The sequence below is a fragment of the Hemicordylus capensis genome, chromosome 17, assembly GCF_027244095.1.
Source record: "Hemicordylus capensis ecotype Gifberg chromosome 17, rHemCap1.1.pri, whole genome shotgun sequence".
NCBI classification, from domain to species: Eukaryota; Metazoa; Chordata; class Lepidosauria; order Squamata; family Cordylidae; genus Hemicordylus; species Hemicordylus capensis.
This window is the reverse complement of record NC_069673.1, coordinates 1,868,495-1,883,017: the sequence shown is the minus strand read 5'-3', so window position 1 is coordinate 1,883,017 and position 14,523 is coordinate 1,868,495. Positions and strand designations below refer to the sequence as shown.

General features: G+C 49.0%; 1 protein-coding gene across 8 annotated transcripts in view; it reads right to left on the bottom strand.

Moving 5' to 3' along the window:
• Nucleotides 1–14,523, bottom strand: part of BRD3 (bromodomain containing 3) — a 58,077-nt gene that overhangs the window by 28,184 nt on the left and 15,370 nt on the right. For 6 of the 8 annotated variants that reach the window (XM_053282183.1, XM_053282188.1, XM_053282184.1 and 3 more), the window contains 2 exons: nt 4,183–4,529; nt 1,550–1,687 (listed from right to left, as the gene is read on the bottom strand). In XM_053282183.1, the coding sequence (XP_053138158.1) occupies nt 1,550–1,687; nt 4,183–4,383 (339 nt within the window). In that variant the 5' untranslated portion in view covers nt 4,384–4,529. Of the gene's footprint in view, nt 1–1,549; nt 1,688–1,909; nt 1,929–4,182; nt 4,530–6,509; nt 6,660–14,523 lie in introns of those variants that run through there. The other 2 variants (XM_053282186.1, XM_053282190.1) reach the window with 2 other exon arrangements.

Below are 14,523 nucleotides of genomic sequence, written 5' to 3'. Positions count from 1 at the left end.
GAGATGGTTCATAGCTGCAGCAAGCATTATGGAAAACCCAAAGATATAAGCAACTGTTCCAGAGTCAGCCAGTGAGTTTCATGGTTGAATGGGGATTTGAACTTGGGTTTCCCCAGAATAGTCCAGCACACGAACCATTGTACCACTCTAGCCCAGTTCTTTCTTTCTTGTTATTTATTGTAAGTAGTAAGTAACCATTTTTGAAATCAGGCAGACAGAGCTGCCCTGGTGACTTCAGATGCATTTATCTGTCTCACTCAGTATTGTCTACACAAACTGGCAGCGGCTTCTCCAAGGTTGCAGGCAGGAGTCTCTCTCAGCCCTTTCTTGGAGATGTTGCCAGGGAGGGAACTTAGAACCTTCTGCTCTTCCCAGAGCGGCTCCAACCCCTGAGGGGAATATCTTCCAGGGCTAACATTTCTAGCCTTGCCTCTCCCAGAATCTCTTCCTATTCTGCGCATCCAAGCCCTATTCACGTATTGTGTTCAACGCATGGATAACCTGTGTTCAGTGTCCACATGAACAGACCCATATGCAGGTCACCCATCACGTACAGTGGTTGTCAGAACTCTGTCCTTACAACCCAACTGAAGGCATTCGCTGATCCCCTCACAACCTATACGGGTAATTTATTCTCATGAGGTTAGGTTTTCCCCAGTAGATTTTCAGTAGGGCTTACTGGTTAGGTTGCACAGCTCACAGCCGTAAGCAGGAAAATCAACTTCATTGGCTGCATTCAAAACTACAATCTTGTGCACGTAGTACATACACTTAAACAAAAAACAGGAAGCTGACCTTGGTCTATCTAGCTCAGTATTGTCTACCCAGACTGGCAGCGGCTGCTCCAAGGTTGCTGGCAGGAGTCTCTCTCAGCCCAATCTTGGAGATGCTGCCAGGAAGGGAACTTGGAGCCTTCTTCATGCAGGTGCTCTTCCCAGAGTGGCTCCATTATCCCCTAAGGGGAATATCTTACAGTGCTCACAAATGTAGTCTCCCATTCAAATGCAAACCAGGGCAGATTGTGCTTAGCAAAGGGAGAATTCATGCTTGCTACCATCCACTTAATGGCGCAGTGGGGAAATGACTTGCCTAGCGAGCAAGAGGTTGCTAGTTCGAATCCCAGCTGGTATGTTTCCCAAACTATGGGAAACTCCTATATCGGGCAGCAGCGATACAGGAAGGTGCAGAAAGGCTTCATCTCATACTGCGCGGGAGGAGGCAATGGTCAGCCCCTCCTGTATTCTACCAAAGACAACCACAGAGTCGACACCGACTCAAGGGCACAACTTTACTATACCACAAGACCAGCCTTTATTTCTCACAACCCGGAAGTGTGTTTCTTTTCCTTGTGTGGACAAGGACAACGCTTTACTCTCATCGTTGACTAAGATTTGGCAGGGCTTTCAATACACCGTTCTGGGGGCCAGATCCCGTCCAGAGGCTCTCATTAACCACCTGCTCTCAGCATATGTGCATGCACAACCCTTACGTCCGTTTTCCCCCCTGCAGCCAAAAACTTGCATTTCAACTGTATGCTCAGCTCCTTTACCTTGTTGTAGATGTAGCAATTTGTAAACATGGTGTTGAAATCCTGCATGCATTCACTGGCACTCCAGTAATAGTTATGCTCCAGGCGTTTCTTGATCGTCCCCATATCCATCGGGTTTTTGATTATTTTGTGATAATCCTGTTGGAAAGGAGAAAAAAGCCATTTTTACTGGAATCAAGATGCTTTATGGTGCATATCAGGAGTCCTCAACTTTGAGTCCCCAGATGGTTTTGAAGACTACAACTCCCCTCATCCCCAGCCAAAATGACCAAAGGGAAGGATGGGGACAGTAGTGGTTAGAGTGCTGGACTAGGACCGGGGAGATCCAAGTTCAAATCCCCGTTCAGTCATGAAACTCACTGGGTGACTCTGGGCCAGTTGCTTCTCTCTCTCTCGGCCTAGCCTACCTCATAAGGTTGCTGTGAGAATAAATGAACACCGCTCTGGGCTCCTTGGAGGAAGAGCGGAATATAACTGCAAAAATAAATAAATACATAATATAAATGTTAAAGGAGGAATGAGGGAAGCGATGAAATTCATTGGCTATTGAGTGAAGGTGTGAATTTTTACTTTCCCCCTCTGCTTATGAGAAAATTGGGGGTTTTGTAACAGGATTGGCTAATTACTGTCAATTTTGCCAAGTCGTGATGCTGAGTTATTGTATAACTCATATTGTATAACTGAGTTATTGTATAACAAGGTAGTGAGCCGCCTTGGTATTTTCTTAATGAAAGGTGAGGTGTAAATTATTTTATTATTATTATTACATTTTATATCCCGCTCGTCCTCCAAGGAGCCCAGAGCGGTGTACTACGTACTTAGGTTTCTCCAATATAACAATATTTAACAATTTAACAATAAATAAATAAATAAATAAAATATTTAAGAGCACGTTTCAGCCACCACTGTATACTACAGGCAACCCCTGCTAACTGAGCAGAGAGACACCTTTTTAAGTGGTGATGCTCTTATATTTAAGCAGGGGGAGAGCAACTGGCCCTATCCGTCCCCAGCACACCATCCCTCTAGTGGCTGTTGCTGGTGTCTAATCATGTTTCTTTTTAGACTGTGTGCCCTTTGAAGACAGGGGACCATCTTATTTATGTATTGTTTATTTTCCTATGGAAACCGCTTTGAGAACTAGAGTGGTATAGAAATATTTGTCATTGCAACCGTAGTAATATATAGCACTGAAGCTGGTTGTGACGTCAAAATGTATGCTACTTTTAACATCTCTTTTATGCTTTATTTTCCTTGCACACTAAAGAGGTCTTGCAAGGAAAGCTTTCAATAAATAAATAAAATAATCTGAGGACTCGAAGTCGGGCACCTCCAATTTATACAGCACTCCCCTGCTTAATGTAAGCCAGGTCCCTGCCCCAGGAAGTCTACAATCTAAATGTTGAAGTTGCCAGATTTGGCTTTTTTAAAGCCAAATTTAGGGTTAAGGCCCATTTGACCCACGAGTATACCCCTTAGGGGAATGAGGACAGGGAGAAACCAAAAAGGTATCATAGGATATATTTATTTTATTTAAAATATTTCTATACCACCCAAAACCTGCGTCTCTGGGCGGTTTTCAATTAAAATCATTTAAAACATCAATGAACAATTACAATCATTTAGAAGATTAAAAACATTTAAAACCCAGTATTAAAATTATTTAAAACTATAAATCTAATTAAAAACCTGGGTGAATAAGTGTGTCTTCAGTGCCTTTTAAAAGTTGACAGAGATGGGGAGGCTCTTATTTCAACAGGGAGTGCATTCCAAAGCCCCAGGGCAGCAACAGAATGAGTTGGCAGCAGCCACTGGTGAACCTCTTCAGACGACCTCAATGGGCGGTGGGGCTCATGGCGAAGAAGATGTTCTCTTAAATACCCAGGGCCTAAGCTGTTGAGGGCTTTATAGGTAATGACCAGCACCTTGTATTTTGCCCGGAAAGGTATCGGCAGCCAGTGCAATTCCTTCACAGGAGTGATATGGTCTCTCTTAGATGACCCAGAGACCAACCTGGCTGCTGTGTTCTGAACCAATGGCAGTTTCCGGACTACGTACAAAGGCAGCCCCGCAGAGAGCGCATTGCAGTAATCCAGCCTAGAGGTTATCAGCAGCTGTACCACCATTCTGAGGTCGTTTCTTGTTCATCTCAAGAAATGGACACAGCTGGAGTATCAGCCGGAGGTAATAAAAAGCACCTCTGGCCACCGCCTCAACCTGGGACACCAGGAGAGGTTCAGATCCAGAGGCATCGGATCCAGAAGCATTGGATCCCAGACTGCGTATCTGTTCCTTCTGGTGGAGCGTGACCCCATCCAGAATCGACAGATCAAAATCGTCTCCTGAGTTTTGACCCTACACAATAAGTACCTCCGTCTTATCTGGATTCAGCCTCGGCTTGTTATCCCTCATCCAGCCCATTACTGCCTCCAGGCAGGCATCTAGGGAGGTTATGCCTTCTCCTGATGAGGTTGACATGGAGAAATAGGTTTGGGCGTCATCAGTATATTGATAACACCCAAATATATAGTCAGGTCAGGGAGTGTTTATCAAATTTTCTCACCCCCCAAAAAGGGCATCGTGGGTCTGGGGAGTGGAGCAGCTTCCTCCCAAGGGAGGCTACTGTTACTCACCGGCAGATTCAGCTTAATGGCATCCACCGGCTGGTAGAAAGGCCAAGCAAACTGGTGCTTCCACAAGGTCTTCACCACCACATTCTGCATGTACTGGAGCTGATTTGTCTTCCTCCCTGGCTTGCTGGGATTGGTGACCTCCGGAGGAGGCGGGTTGATGGGGCCCTGGGGAGCCTGGATGGCCGAAGTGACGGTGGACATTTTCCCCGGCCTCTGCGTCTCACTTGTGGTCACGGCGACAGCGGCGGAAACAGCCGGGGCTGGGAAAGAGCCGGCCTCCTCCTCCTTCTTCTTCTACGATCCCTGAATGGGATGGACATCCCATTCCCAGGGACCGGCCATGCAGCCTGGGAAGGGAGGAGGAGAGGAGAAAGTGTCAGCTTGCAAAACAGGGAAGGACACAAGGAACATCTCTACCACCAAGAGCACAGACTCGCTTGACCCTTCTGGCTCCTCAAAGAAAGAGCGGTGGGGAAATCCAAACAGATTATTCATCAGTTACATCTCTGGAGGAGGAAAGGAACTCCAATGACGAAAGCATGTTTTGCTAAAATACGGGATTGTTGAGAGCCAGAAGGCTCCAACTGTATAACAGGGCTAATCAACTTTGGCCCTCCTGCAGATGTTGGCCTACAACTCCCATAATCCCTGGCCACTGTGGCTGGGGACTATGGGAGTTGTAGTCCAAAAACAGCTGGGGGGGGACCTAATTTGAGCAATAGAATGGTGGGAATAGAAATACGATGGCTATTCATATACCGCTTTCTAACCAAGTTCCCAAAGCGGTTGACATAGCTATGAAGAAAGATAGCTCCCTATCCCCAAATCGAAGTCACAATCGAAAAAAGAAACATAAGATAAGACACCAGCCACGGCTGTGCTGGGGATGGATAGGGCCAGTTGCTCTCTCCCTGCTCAATACAAGAGAATCACCACTTCTTAAAGGTGCCTCTTTGCTCAATTAGGAAGAGGAAGCCACAAGAGCTTGGACTACTGCCGAAAAAAGAGATGAGTGGGGGCCAAGCGGAAGCCTCTAGGAAGGGCATTCCACCATGGGGGTGCCACCACAAAAAATATTGCAGGAACCTAGGAACCGGTGTCATACTGAATCAGACCCTTGGTCCACCGAACTCAGTAGTCTTCACTGACTGGTAGCAAGTTCTCCGGGGCTTCAGGCAGGACTCTCTCCCAGCCCTACCAGGAGATGCTGCCAGGGAGCGAACCTGGGACCTCCTGCATGGAAAGCCACTGAGCTACGGCCCCAGACAGTGCTCACATGTAGCCACTGATTTGTCAATGGCTACTAGTCCTGATGGCTATAAGCCACCTCCAGCTCCAAAGGCAGGACGGCTCCGAATCCCATTCGCCAGGGAGCAACAGGAGAGGGGGCCTGCCCTCACCCTCTTGCCTGTGGGCTTCTCAGAGGCACGTGGTGGGCCACCATGTGAAACAGGATGCTGGATTAGATAGGCCTCCTTGGGACTGGTTAAACAGGGCTGTTCTTATTTATTTGTTTGTTTGATTGATTGATTGATTGATATCAAATAAGACTTCAAAAAATGGCTTATCTGGATTCAAATCTCACTTTAGCCACCCATCTCATCAACAGGCACAATAGGAGGAAATTGTGAAGGTAACATGGGATAAAGTCCCTGTTCATCAACCGGGGGTCATCCCATGAAACTGATGGCCAAGAAACTGAGGACCAACAAAAAGTACTTTTTCACACAGCGCAGAATTAATCGATGGACTTATCTGCCACGGGATGTGGTGATGGTCCCCAGCTTGGATGGCTTTGAAAGGGCTTGGATGGCTTTGAAAGACAAATTCATGGAGGAGAGGTCTACCAATGGCTACTAGTCTGGTGGCTATAGGCTACCTCCAGCCTCAGAGGCAGGATGCCTCTGAGTACCAGTTGCAGGGGAGCAACAGCAGGAACAGAGAGGGCCTGCCTTCACCTCTTGCCTGTGGGCTCCCCATAGGCATCTGGTGGGCCACTGTGGGCAACAGGATGCTGGACTAGATGGGCCTTCTTGGGCCTGATCCAGCAGGGCTGTTCTTATGAAGGCTGTTAGGGGTTGTTCTTATTCTCCAAGAATAGCTCCAATCAGAATTAGTAACCCTACTGAACACACTTCCCAAACCATCTACAGGCAAATCGGTGTGGGAAACGTTTGAAAGAGAGACACCCTCTCGGTGCGGAGGGCCCCATGGAAAACTGGATCCAGCCCTGATTTTGTGTCTTAACCCACTAACTCCTGTACTCGGCTGCACAAATCCTGTGATCTGCATATAACAGACAAACCAGACGTTCACGGTTTCTCTACCTTTGAAGCATCTGCAGAAGCAGCCGTGGAAGCACTTCAATTTAAGAAAAATTTGGTTTCAGAAAACGGGTCACCGCTGCATCCATGCAAAAGCCCCCCGCCAAAAAACACCAAGACACACCTTTCCGTTCTCCAGGCCGCAAATAGTAACCGTGAGAAACGTTTTGTGATGTGGGTGTGCAATTGTGACATTTCACAGAAGCCAGCGAATCAGCAAGCACTTGGGCCTTTTCAGTAGAACCAGTGAGAGTTTTCTCGCCAGCAAGATTCTTATTTTGAGGATATTTGCTACGTTTCTTTTTTTAAAAGAGAATAATAAAAATAAATAGATCTTGGCATTCACATAGGACAGGAGTTCTCAACCTTGAATCCCCAGATACTGCTGGACTACAACGCCCACCATCCCTAGCCACAATGGCCAAAGGTAGGAGATGATGGGGCTGGTAGTCCAAACACCTCTGGGGACCCATGGAAGCAGCTTTCTACCTCGTCAGAGCCTTGGTCCATCTAGCTCAGTGTTGTCTACACAGGCTGGCAGCGGCTTCTCCGTGGTTACAGGCAGGCGTCTCTCTCAGCCCTCTCTTGGAGATGCTGCCAGGGAGGGAACTTGGAACCTTCTGTTCTTCCCAGAACGGCTCCATCCCCTGAGAGGAAGACCTTCCAGTGCTTACACATGTAGTCTCCCATCCAGATGCAAACCAGGGTGGGCCCTGCTTAGCAAAGGGGACCAGTCATGCTTGCTACCACAAAGCCAGCTCCCCTCCCAGAATGCCAAGCCTCTGATGGACTGCGCGCACACACACACACACGTTCAGATGTAGTCTCCCATTCAAATGCAAAGCTGAGCAGACCCTGCTTAGCAAAGGGGACGACCCATACTGGCTACCACCACACCAGCTCTCCTTGGAACCTTCTGCATGCAAAGCAGATGCTCTAGGGAATGTACTACAACGAATGACAAGGGATGCCCACTAAAAAGCCCTGGTTCCTTCCAACATTCCTTCTAACAGGGGTTCCCAGATGTTGTTGGCTACAACTCCCATTGCAGCTGGGGATTCTGGGAGTCGTAGTCAACAACATCTGGGAACCCCTGCTAGAGGGGACGCTGGCTCCTTCCAAAAGGTCATGGAAATCCCATGCATCCTTATTCCCTTTGGAAGGAGAAATCTAGGAAGCGGCCTTCTGCCTAGTCAGACCATTGCTCCATCTAGCCTAGTATTGTCTACACTGACTGGCAGCAGTTCGCTCAGGTTTTGGAGACTTTCTCAACCCTACCTGGAGATGCTGCCATCTTTTGGGGACCTCCCGATTGCAAAGCAGACGCCCCGCCCCTGAGCTGCAGGCCCCATCCCCTAGGGCAGGGTTTCTTAACTTTGGGCCCCTATGTTGTTGGACTACAACTCCCATCATCCCCAGTCACGAAGGCAATGCTGGGGATGAAGGGAGTTGTAGTCCAACAACATCTGAGGGCCCAAAGTTAAGATATCCTGCCCTAGGGAGAATATCTCACACCATTCACACGCGGTCACACAACCAAAGCCAACCAAGGCAGATCCAGTTTAGCAGAGGGGACCATTCATGCTCACTTCCACAGGAACTGTCCCCTTTGCTAAGCAGGGTCCACCCTGGTTTGCATTTGAATGGGAGACTACATGTGTGAGCACTGGAATAGATCCACCCCCCACCCCACCCCAGGGCAGTAATTACCAAACAGGGTTCCTCTAGATCAGGGATCAAGTGGCCTTGGGTTGGGGATTATGGGCGCTGAAGTCCAATAACATCTGGGGACCCAACGTTGAGAATCCCTGATCTAGATGTTGCTGAACTACAACTCCCAGCATCCCCAGCCACAATAAATTGCAACTGTGGATGGGGCCGCTCTGGGAAGAGCAGAAGGTCCCCAGTTCCCTCCCTGGCAGCATCTCCAAGATAGGGCTGAGAGAGAGATTCCTGCCTGCAACCTTGGAGAAGCCGTTGCTGCCAGTCAGTGTGGACAATCCTGAGCGAGATGGACCAAGGCTCTGACTCAGTATACGGCAGCTTCCCATGCTCCTAAATGCAGCCCAGGCCTGCACACTTGCTCCTTCGCTTACCTCCAGGGCCGAGCTACAGTCTCGACATCGCAGCTTGGTCATAGCCAAGCACGGCAGCTAATCCTAACCTGGAGTTCCGCTTGAAGCGTGATTCACAAACCACGATTTCAACAGCCTCCGAAACAGAGACTGGACTGGTCTCAACTGCCGGCTGAATCGTGGTTTGTGAAGCACGGTGAAAGCACAGCCCCAGGGATCAGGCAAGCCACGGAGCTGCGGTTTAAAGCCAACCACAACAGCTGCAAGAGGGGGGCGAGACGGGACTGCGCAGCCACATCAACCATTTCTTTGGTTAAGAACATAAGAACAACCCTGCTGGATCAGGCCCAAGAAAGCCCATCTATCCCAGCATCCTGTTTGGTCCCCCAGATGCCTCTGGGGAGCCCACAGGCAGGAGCTGAAAGGGGCAGGCCCTCCCTCCTGCTGTGGCCACCCTGCATCCTGCCTCTGAGGCTGGAGGTAGCCTGTAGCCCTCCGACTAGCAGCCACTGATAGACCTGCCCTCCCTGAACAGGTCTGAACCCAGCCTGGCTCTCAGATGCTGCCATCCAAAGCTTGCAGTCCCATGCATCGACTTGGAGGAAGGCCCGATTCAACGGGACGTTACTTGGGAGAAAACACAGACCCTGGCACTATGCTTCTCGCTAACAAGGCAGAAGAGGGGTCTTCACTCTTTTTCAAGCGGGGGCCACTTTGGCAAAACACCTTCGATGGAAAAGACATTTCCCACCACGCTGACCCCCAAACAGTACCGCGCTTCTCTCAGTGCTGAGAGCGCCCTTTAAGAGCGACGAGGCAGGCCTCTCCCAACGGCACGGCGGGAAGGGAGGACTACATACCCCAGAATTCCGTGCACGCCTTCCTAGATGTTGCAGGGGCTCAAAGAGGACAACGTTTCCCTTCAAGGTTGCTGGTTCGAATCCCCGCTGGTACTATATCGGGCAGCAGCGATACAGGAAGGTGCTGAAAAGCATCATCTCATGTTGTGCAGGAGGAGGCAATGGGAAACCCCTCCTGTATTCTACCCAAGACAACCACAGGGCTCTGTGGGAGCCGGGAGTCGACACCGACTCAACGGCACACTTTACCTTTATAAATATTCATAGTAGCAGTAGCTACCACCAGTTACCTCCTTGAAGCCCAAAAGCCAGGCAAGAAGGCAACGGTGCTCTCCTATTGCCTGTCCCTCCCTACCCCTGAACATGGAAGTTCCATGCTCTTTTTATAGATCTAATATTCATACGAGGTCAATGGAATCATTCTGCATAGACCTCTGAGTATCAGATAATGCCTCAAGCCCTTACACACACACATTTCCCTATGTGCAGTGTTCCCTGCAAGGTGTGCGCATGAGCATTTTTGGATGTCCACTCCGCTTATTTTAGATCCCGCTCAGGTTGAATCAGGAAGGCCCCACTCTGAACGCAGGTGCCTTGATACTGCTGCCCAGAACAAAACTCATTCCGCACACAGATGAACAAAAAATGAGAGAGTACACTGTCTACGTGCCTCAGGATTTCAGAATTGGAAGAGACCTGTGGAGATTTGCCAGTTCAACCTTTGCCTAAGTACAGGAATCTGTTGCACTTAGAAATTAGATTAGAAATTTAATTTCCCCCACCCGGGCAATAATCCAGCTGTGGAGATGTAAGAATTTGGAACCTTCTGCATGCAAGCATGCAGCTGCACTTCACCCTCAGGGGAATAGCTCACAGTGCTCACACATGTAGTCTCCCATTCAAATGTAAACCAGGGTGGACCCTGCTTAGCAAAGGGGACAATTCATGCTCACTACCCCAAGACCAGCTCTCCCGAGCACAGCAACATATTTATATCATATATATTTTGCTTAAGATCGCATGCTTCCTTTGCAGAGAAAAACACAGAGATCCACAGATTGCCCAAACTTCGATGGACAAAATAAAAAAAACTAAGATGCATTCCCAAGTTAAGATATGCAAATAAGGCAAACCTCACGGCTGGATATAAATTCCGTCCACATCAGCAGGAATACACAGTGGGCTGGTTCAGGTGCAACAGGACCCAAGGAATAAATTCTGGCTTCCTGCAATGCTGCCCAACTGAGTTTTGGGAGCATACACCCCGCTTTTTGCAGTTAAATTCGAAGAACTCTACTCCCAATTCTGGTTCAAGACAAACTGAATGGCTTATTGCAGCCAAACCAAGCAATCTGGGTTATCTTAACAAGAGCTCCAAACCCAACCAGAATCTGAATCCGAGACTGAGTCCTGAGTTCAGGTTTGGGTTGGTTTTGGAACTCTCATTAGGATGAGTTAGGAACGCACGTTAGGATAACACATCGCACAATTCAGCTATAACAAGTGGTTCTGTCTAAGCAGAACTGGGAGAAGACTCTTCGGACTTGCACACACTAAAAGAAAGGAACTGGAAAGCACTTCACATTATCTCTGACCAAGTCCAGCGAGGAACCCTAAGATAGGAACATAGGAAGCTGCAGAGTCAGACCATTGGTCCGTCTAGCTCAGGACAGTCTACACAGACTGGCAGCAGCTTCTCCAAGGTTTCAACAACAACGACAGATATTTATATACTGCTTTTCAGCAGAAGTTCCCAAAGCAGTTTACACAGAGAAATAAAAATAAATAAAGATGGATCCCTGTCCCCAAAGGGCTCACAATCTAAAAAAAAAAAAGACAGACACCAGTAACAGCCCCTGGAGGGATGCTGTGCCAGGGACGGAGAGGGCCAGTTGCTCTCCCCCTGCTCAACAAAGAGAATCATCACTTTTAAAAGGTGCCTCTTTGCTCAGTTAGCAGGCCTCTATCTAGCTTCGTGTTGTGTACACAGACTGTCAGCGGCTTCTCCAAGGTTTCAGGTGCTCTTCCCAGAGTGGCCCCATCCCTTAAGGGGAATCTATATCTTCCAGTGCTCACACATACCGTATCCCATTCAAATGCAAACCAGAGCAGACCCTGCTTAGCTAAGGGGACAATTCATGCTTGCGACCACAAGACCAGCTCTCCTCCCATAGACCAGATAAGACCTTTTTTCCCCTTCTCCCTTACTAGCTTTTTTTTTTGTACTGCATCAAGAATCTGACACAATGTCATTATACAGGTGAAACTTTTCCTGGCATGGGAATCATGGCCAGTGCTCTTCCTGATAGATTTCTACACATCCAGCTACTGTTGAGAGGGGCAAAGTCAGTGTATTGGTTTTTTTTAAAAAGGTAACCCGCAATACAGCTTGCGAATCTGTGATTTATCTCTGACAACCTGAAGCAAGCTCATCTGGAAATCAGCCTTATAGATTCGTAGACACCAACCCTCTACGAATTCTCCCTAGATAACCCTACTTTCTCCCTAGATAACTTTCTAGATAAAGAAACTTATCTAGATAAACACTACTTTCTCTCTAAACAACCGTGGTGACGGCTGCAGCACAGCACAACATCCCACAGTAATATCGCCTTGGTGTTACTACACAGTGCTGGATATTTATGCCGGCTTCTGCTAGCGAGGAATTTTGCAAACAAAAACCTAAACAGCAGAAGCACGTTGGTCTGATCCAGCAAGGTCCTTCTTTTGAACTTAAGAGTGCACAGCCAGGACCACTAGAAGCACAGACTGTTTCGCTTTTATGGGGCCATATGAAGAGATCTACGCCATGGAGCAAACTCCTATAACCCCATTCAGACAAGCTGGACGCACATGTTTTTGTGTGAATGACTGTAAAGTAAAGTGTGCCGTCGAGCCGATTTCGACTCCTGGCACCCACAGAGCCCTGTGGTTTTCTTTGGTAGAACACAGGAGGGGTTGGCCATGGCCAGTAGGAGATTATGCCTGTCAGCATCTTCCTTTATCGCTGCTGCCCGATAGAGTAGCAACGGGGATTTGAACCAGCAACTTTCCGCTTGTTAGTCAAGCGTTTCCCCGCTGTGCCACCACCTGCGTTCATTTCAAAAAGTGAACCTGGGGGCAGGCCCTCTCAAGGACAGGCACAGATAGGTATCCTGCTGTGTGTCCAACGTAACCTGTGCATGATGTCAATATGCCCTCTCTAGCCTAGTATTCTGCACCCCTCGAGAAATCCCACAAGCAGTTCAAGGAAGCAACAGCCCACCCAACAATTACAGCCAGGCAACTGGCACTCCGTGGCATAAGGCCTCCAAAGATGGAGGCTCTAAATCGACCACTTGGCTAATCACCCTCGACAGAACTCTCCTCCGCCAAGTGATCTAATCCCCTCTCATGGCATCTCAAGCTCGTGGCTACCACGACATCCTGAGGAAGTAGATTCCGTGAATCAGGAGTTCCCAAACTTGGGTCCCCAAAGGTTGTGGGACTACAACACCTATCATCCCTCAGCATAAGATGGCTCCCTGTCCCCAAAGGGATTACCATCTAAAAAGAAACACAAGACAAGACACCAGCCACGGCCACTGGAGGGATGCTGTGCTGGGGTCGGATAGGGCCAGTTGCTCTCCCCCTGCTAAATGAAGAGTATCACCATGTAAAAAGGTGCCTCTTTGCCAAGTTGTACACACATACCCATTGGTGTGTGTGTGTGGGGGGGTGTTTTTTGCACCCATTTGTTCCCCTAACCTCACAAGACTGCAACTATAACCACATTTGCACAGAAACTACTTCCAAAGGCATATGTGAGTGAACTATATTACACACACACACACACACACACACACACACACAGAGCTGCCAACTGAGGATAACATTTCATGCATCTGATAAAGAGGAAGCAGGGCCAAAAAAGCTGCTGCTACGACCAACAGGTTAGTCTCTTTCAGGAAAACCCTTGGCCGCTTTGACTTGTGTGAATTCAAGACTTGTGCAAATTTGAATCAAGGTACTTGGAACCTGCATGAAATCCCACTGAAGTCAACAGGACACAGGGCCCCGTCCTCTCGGTGGACATTTAGAGCAGGGGGCGGCTCGCCAGCTGCTGTTGAACGACAGTAAACTGTGGCAGGGGAGTTGTAGTTCAACACCAGCTGTAATTCCAAAGGGGTTGGATCCCGCTGCTTTCAATAGGACTTATTCCCAAGTTGCACACACTCGGAGCAGCAGACTTGAAATCCTTAAGCATTAAAAACGGAACGAAGTCAAGAGAAAGAGACACAAACTTGAGCAAGGACTGACCCCTGGAACACACGAAGCAACAACAGGTGGAAGCGTTCCTGAGCATGCACGAAGTGTTTCCCGACCTCCAGAGTGCAACTGTGTGCCCACAGCACTTGAGAAGAAGCCCCACTGAAGCCAATGCGGGCGGGGGCTCACTTCTGAGAAAACATGGCTAGGATGGAACCACAAGCAACCATAAACATACCTCCTCGAGAGCAAGTTCCACAGAACGCAAAGGGGACGCGCCAGCATCATTAGGGAACAGGCTGCCGTCACAACAACTCTTAGCACGACAGGACAGATGGCTATGTGGGGTGGGGGGGGCACATAAGTCCCTCTGCAAACTTTCTGCCATCCCCACATGCAACAAGAAAGTTCCCTGCAGATGCAACAGGAAGGCGGAAAGAGAAAGTGTGGAAGGAAAGGGAAAGGGAAGGAGGGGGTGGAAACCGACCAGACCAGGTGCCACTGAAACCGACACACTCTCTCTTCTCACCGGGCTCAGTCTTTCATGCCTAAATCAGGGGGAGGCAACCTTGCCAAACTAAAACTCCCATCAGCCCCAGCCACAATGTGTCCACAGCCGTGAGGATCGGGCCCCCGTGTCCTGTCACTTTCAACGGGCCTCCCAAGAGGGTCTCAGCATCTCCACTCAGAACCTGAATGGCACCCTGCCCCGCAGTGTTGCTCCCTTCCAGACCCAACAGAGCGCCCAGGTGGGCAGCGCGGGTGATCCTCCTTTGTGCAGGGGGAGTGGTGTGGGGGGGGCCGGCCAGGGGTCCTCCTTTTCCTTCGCCCCAG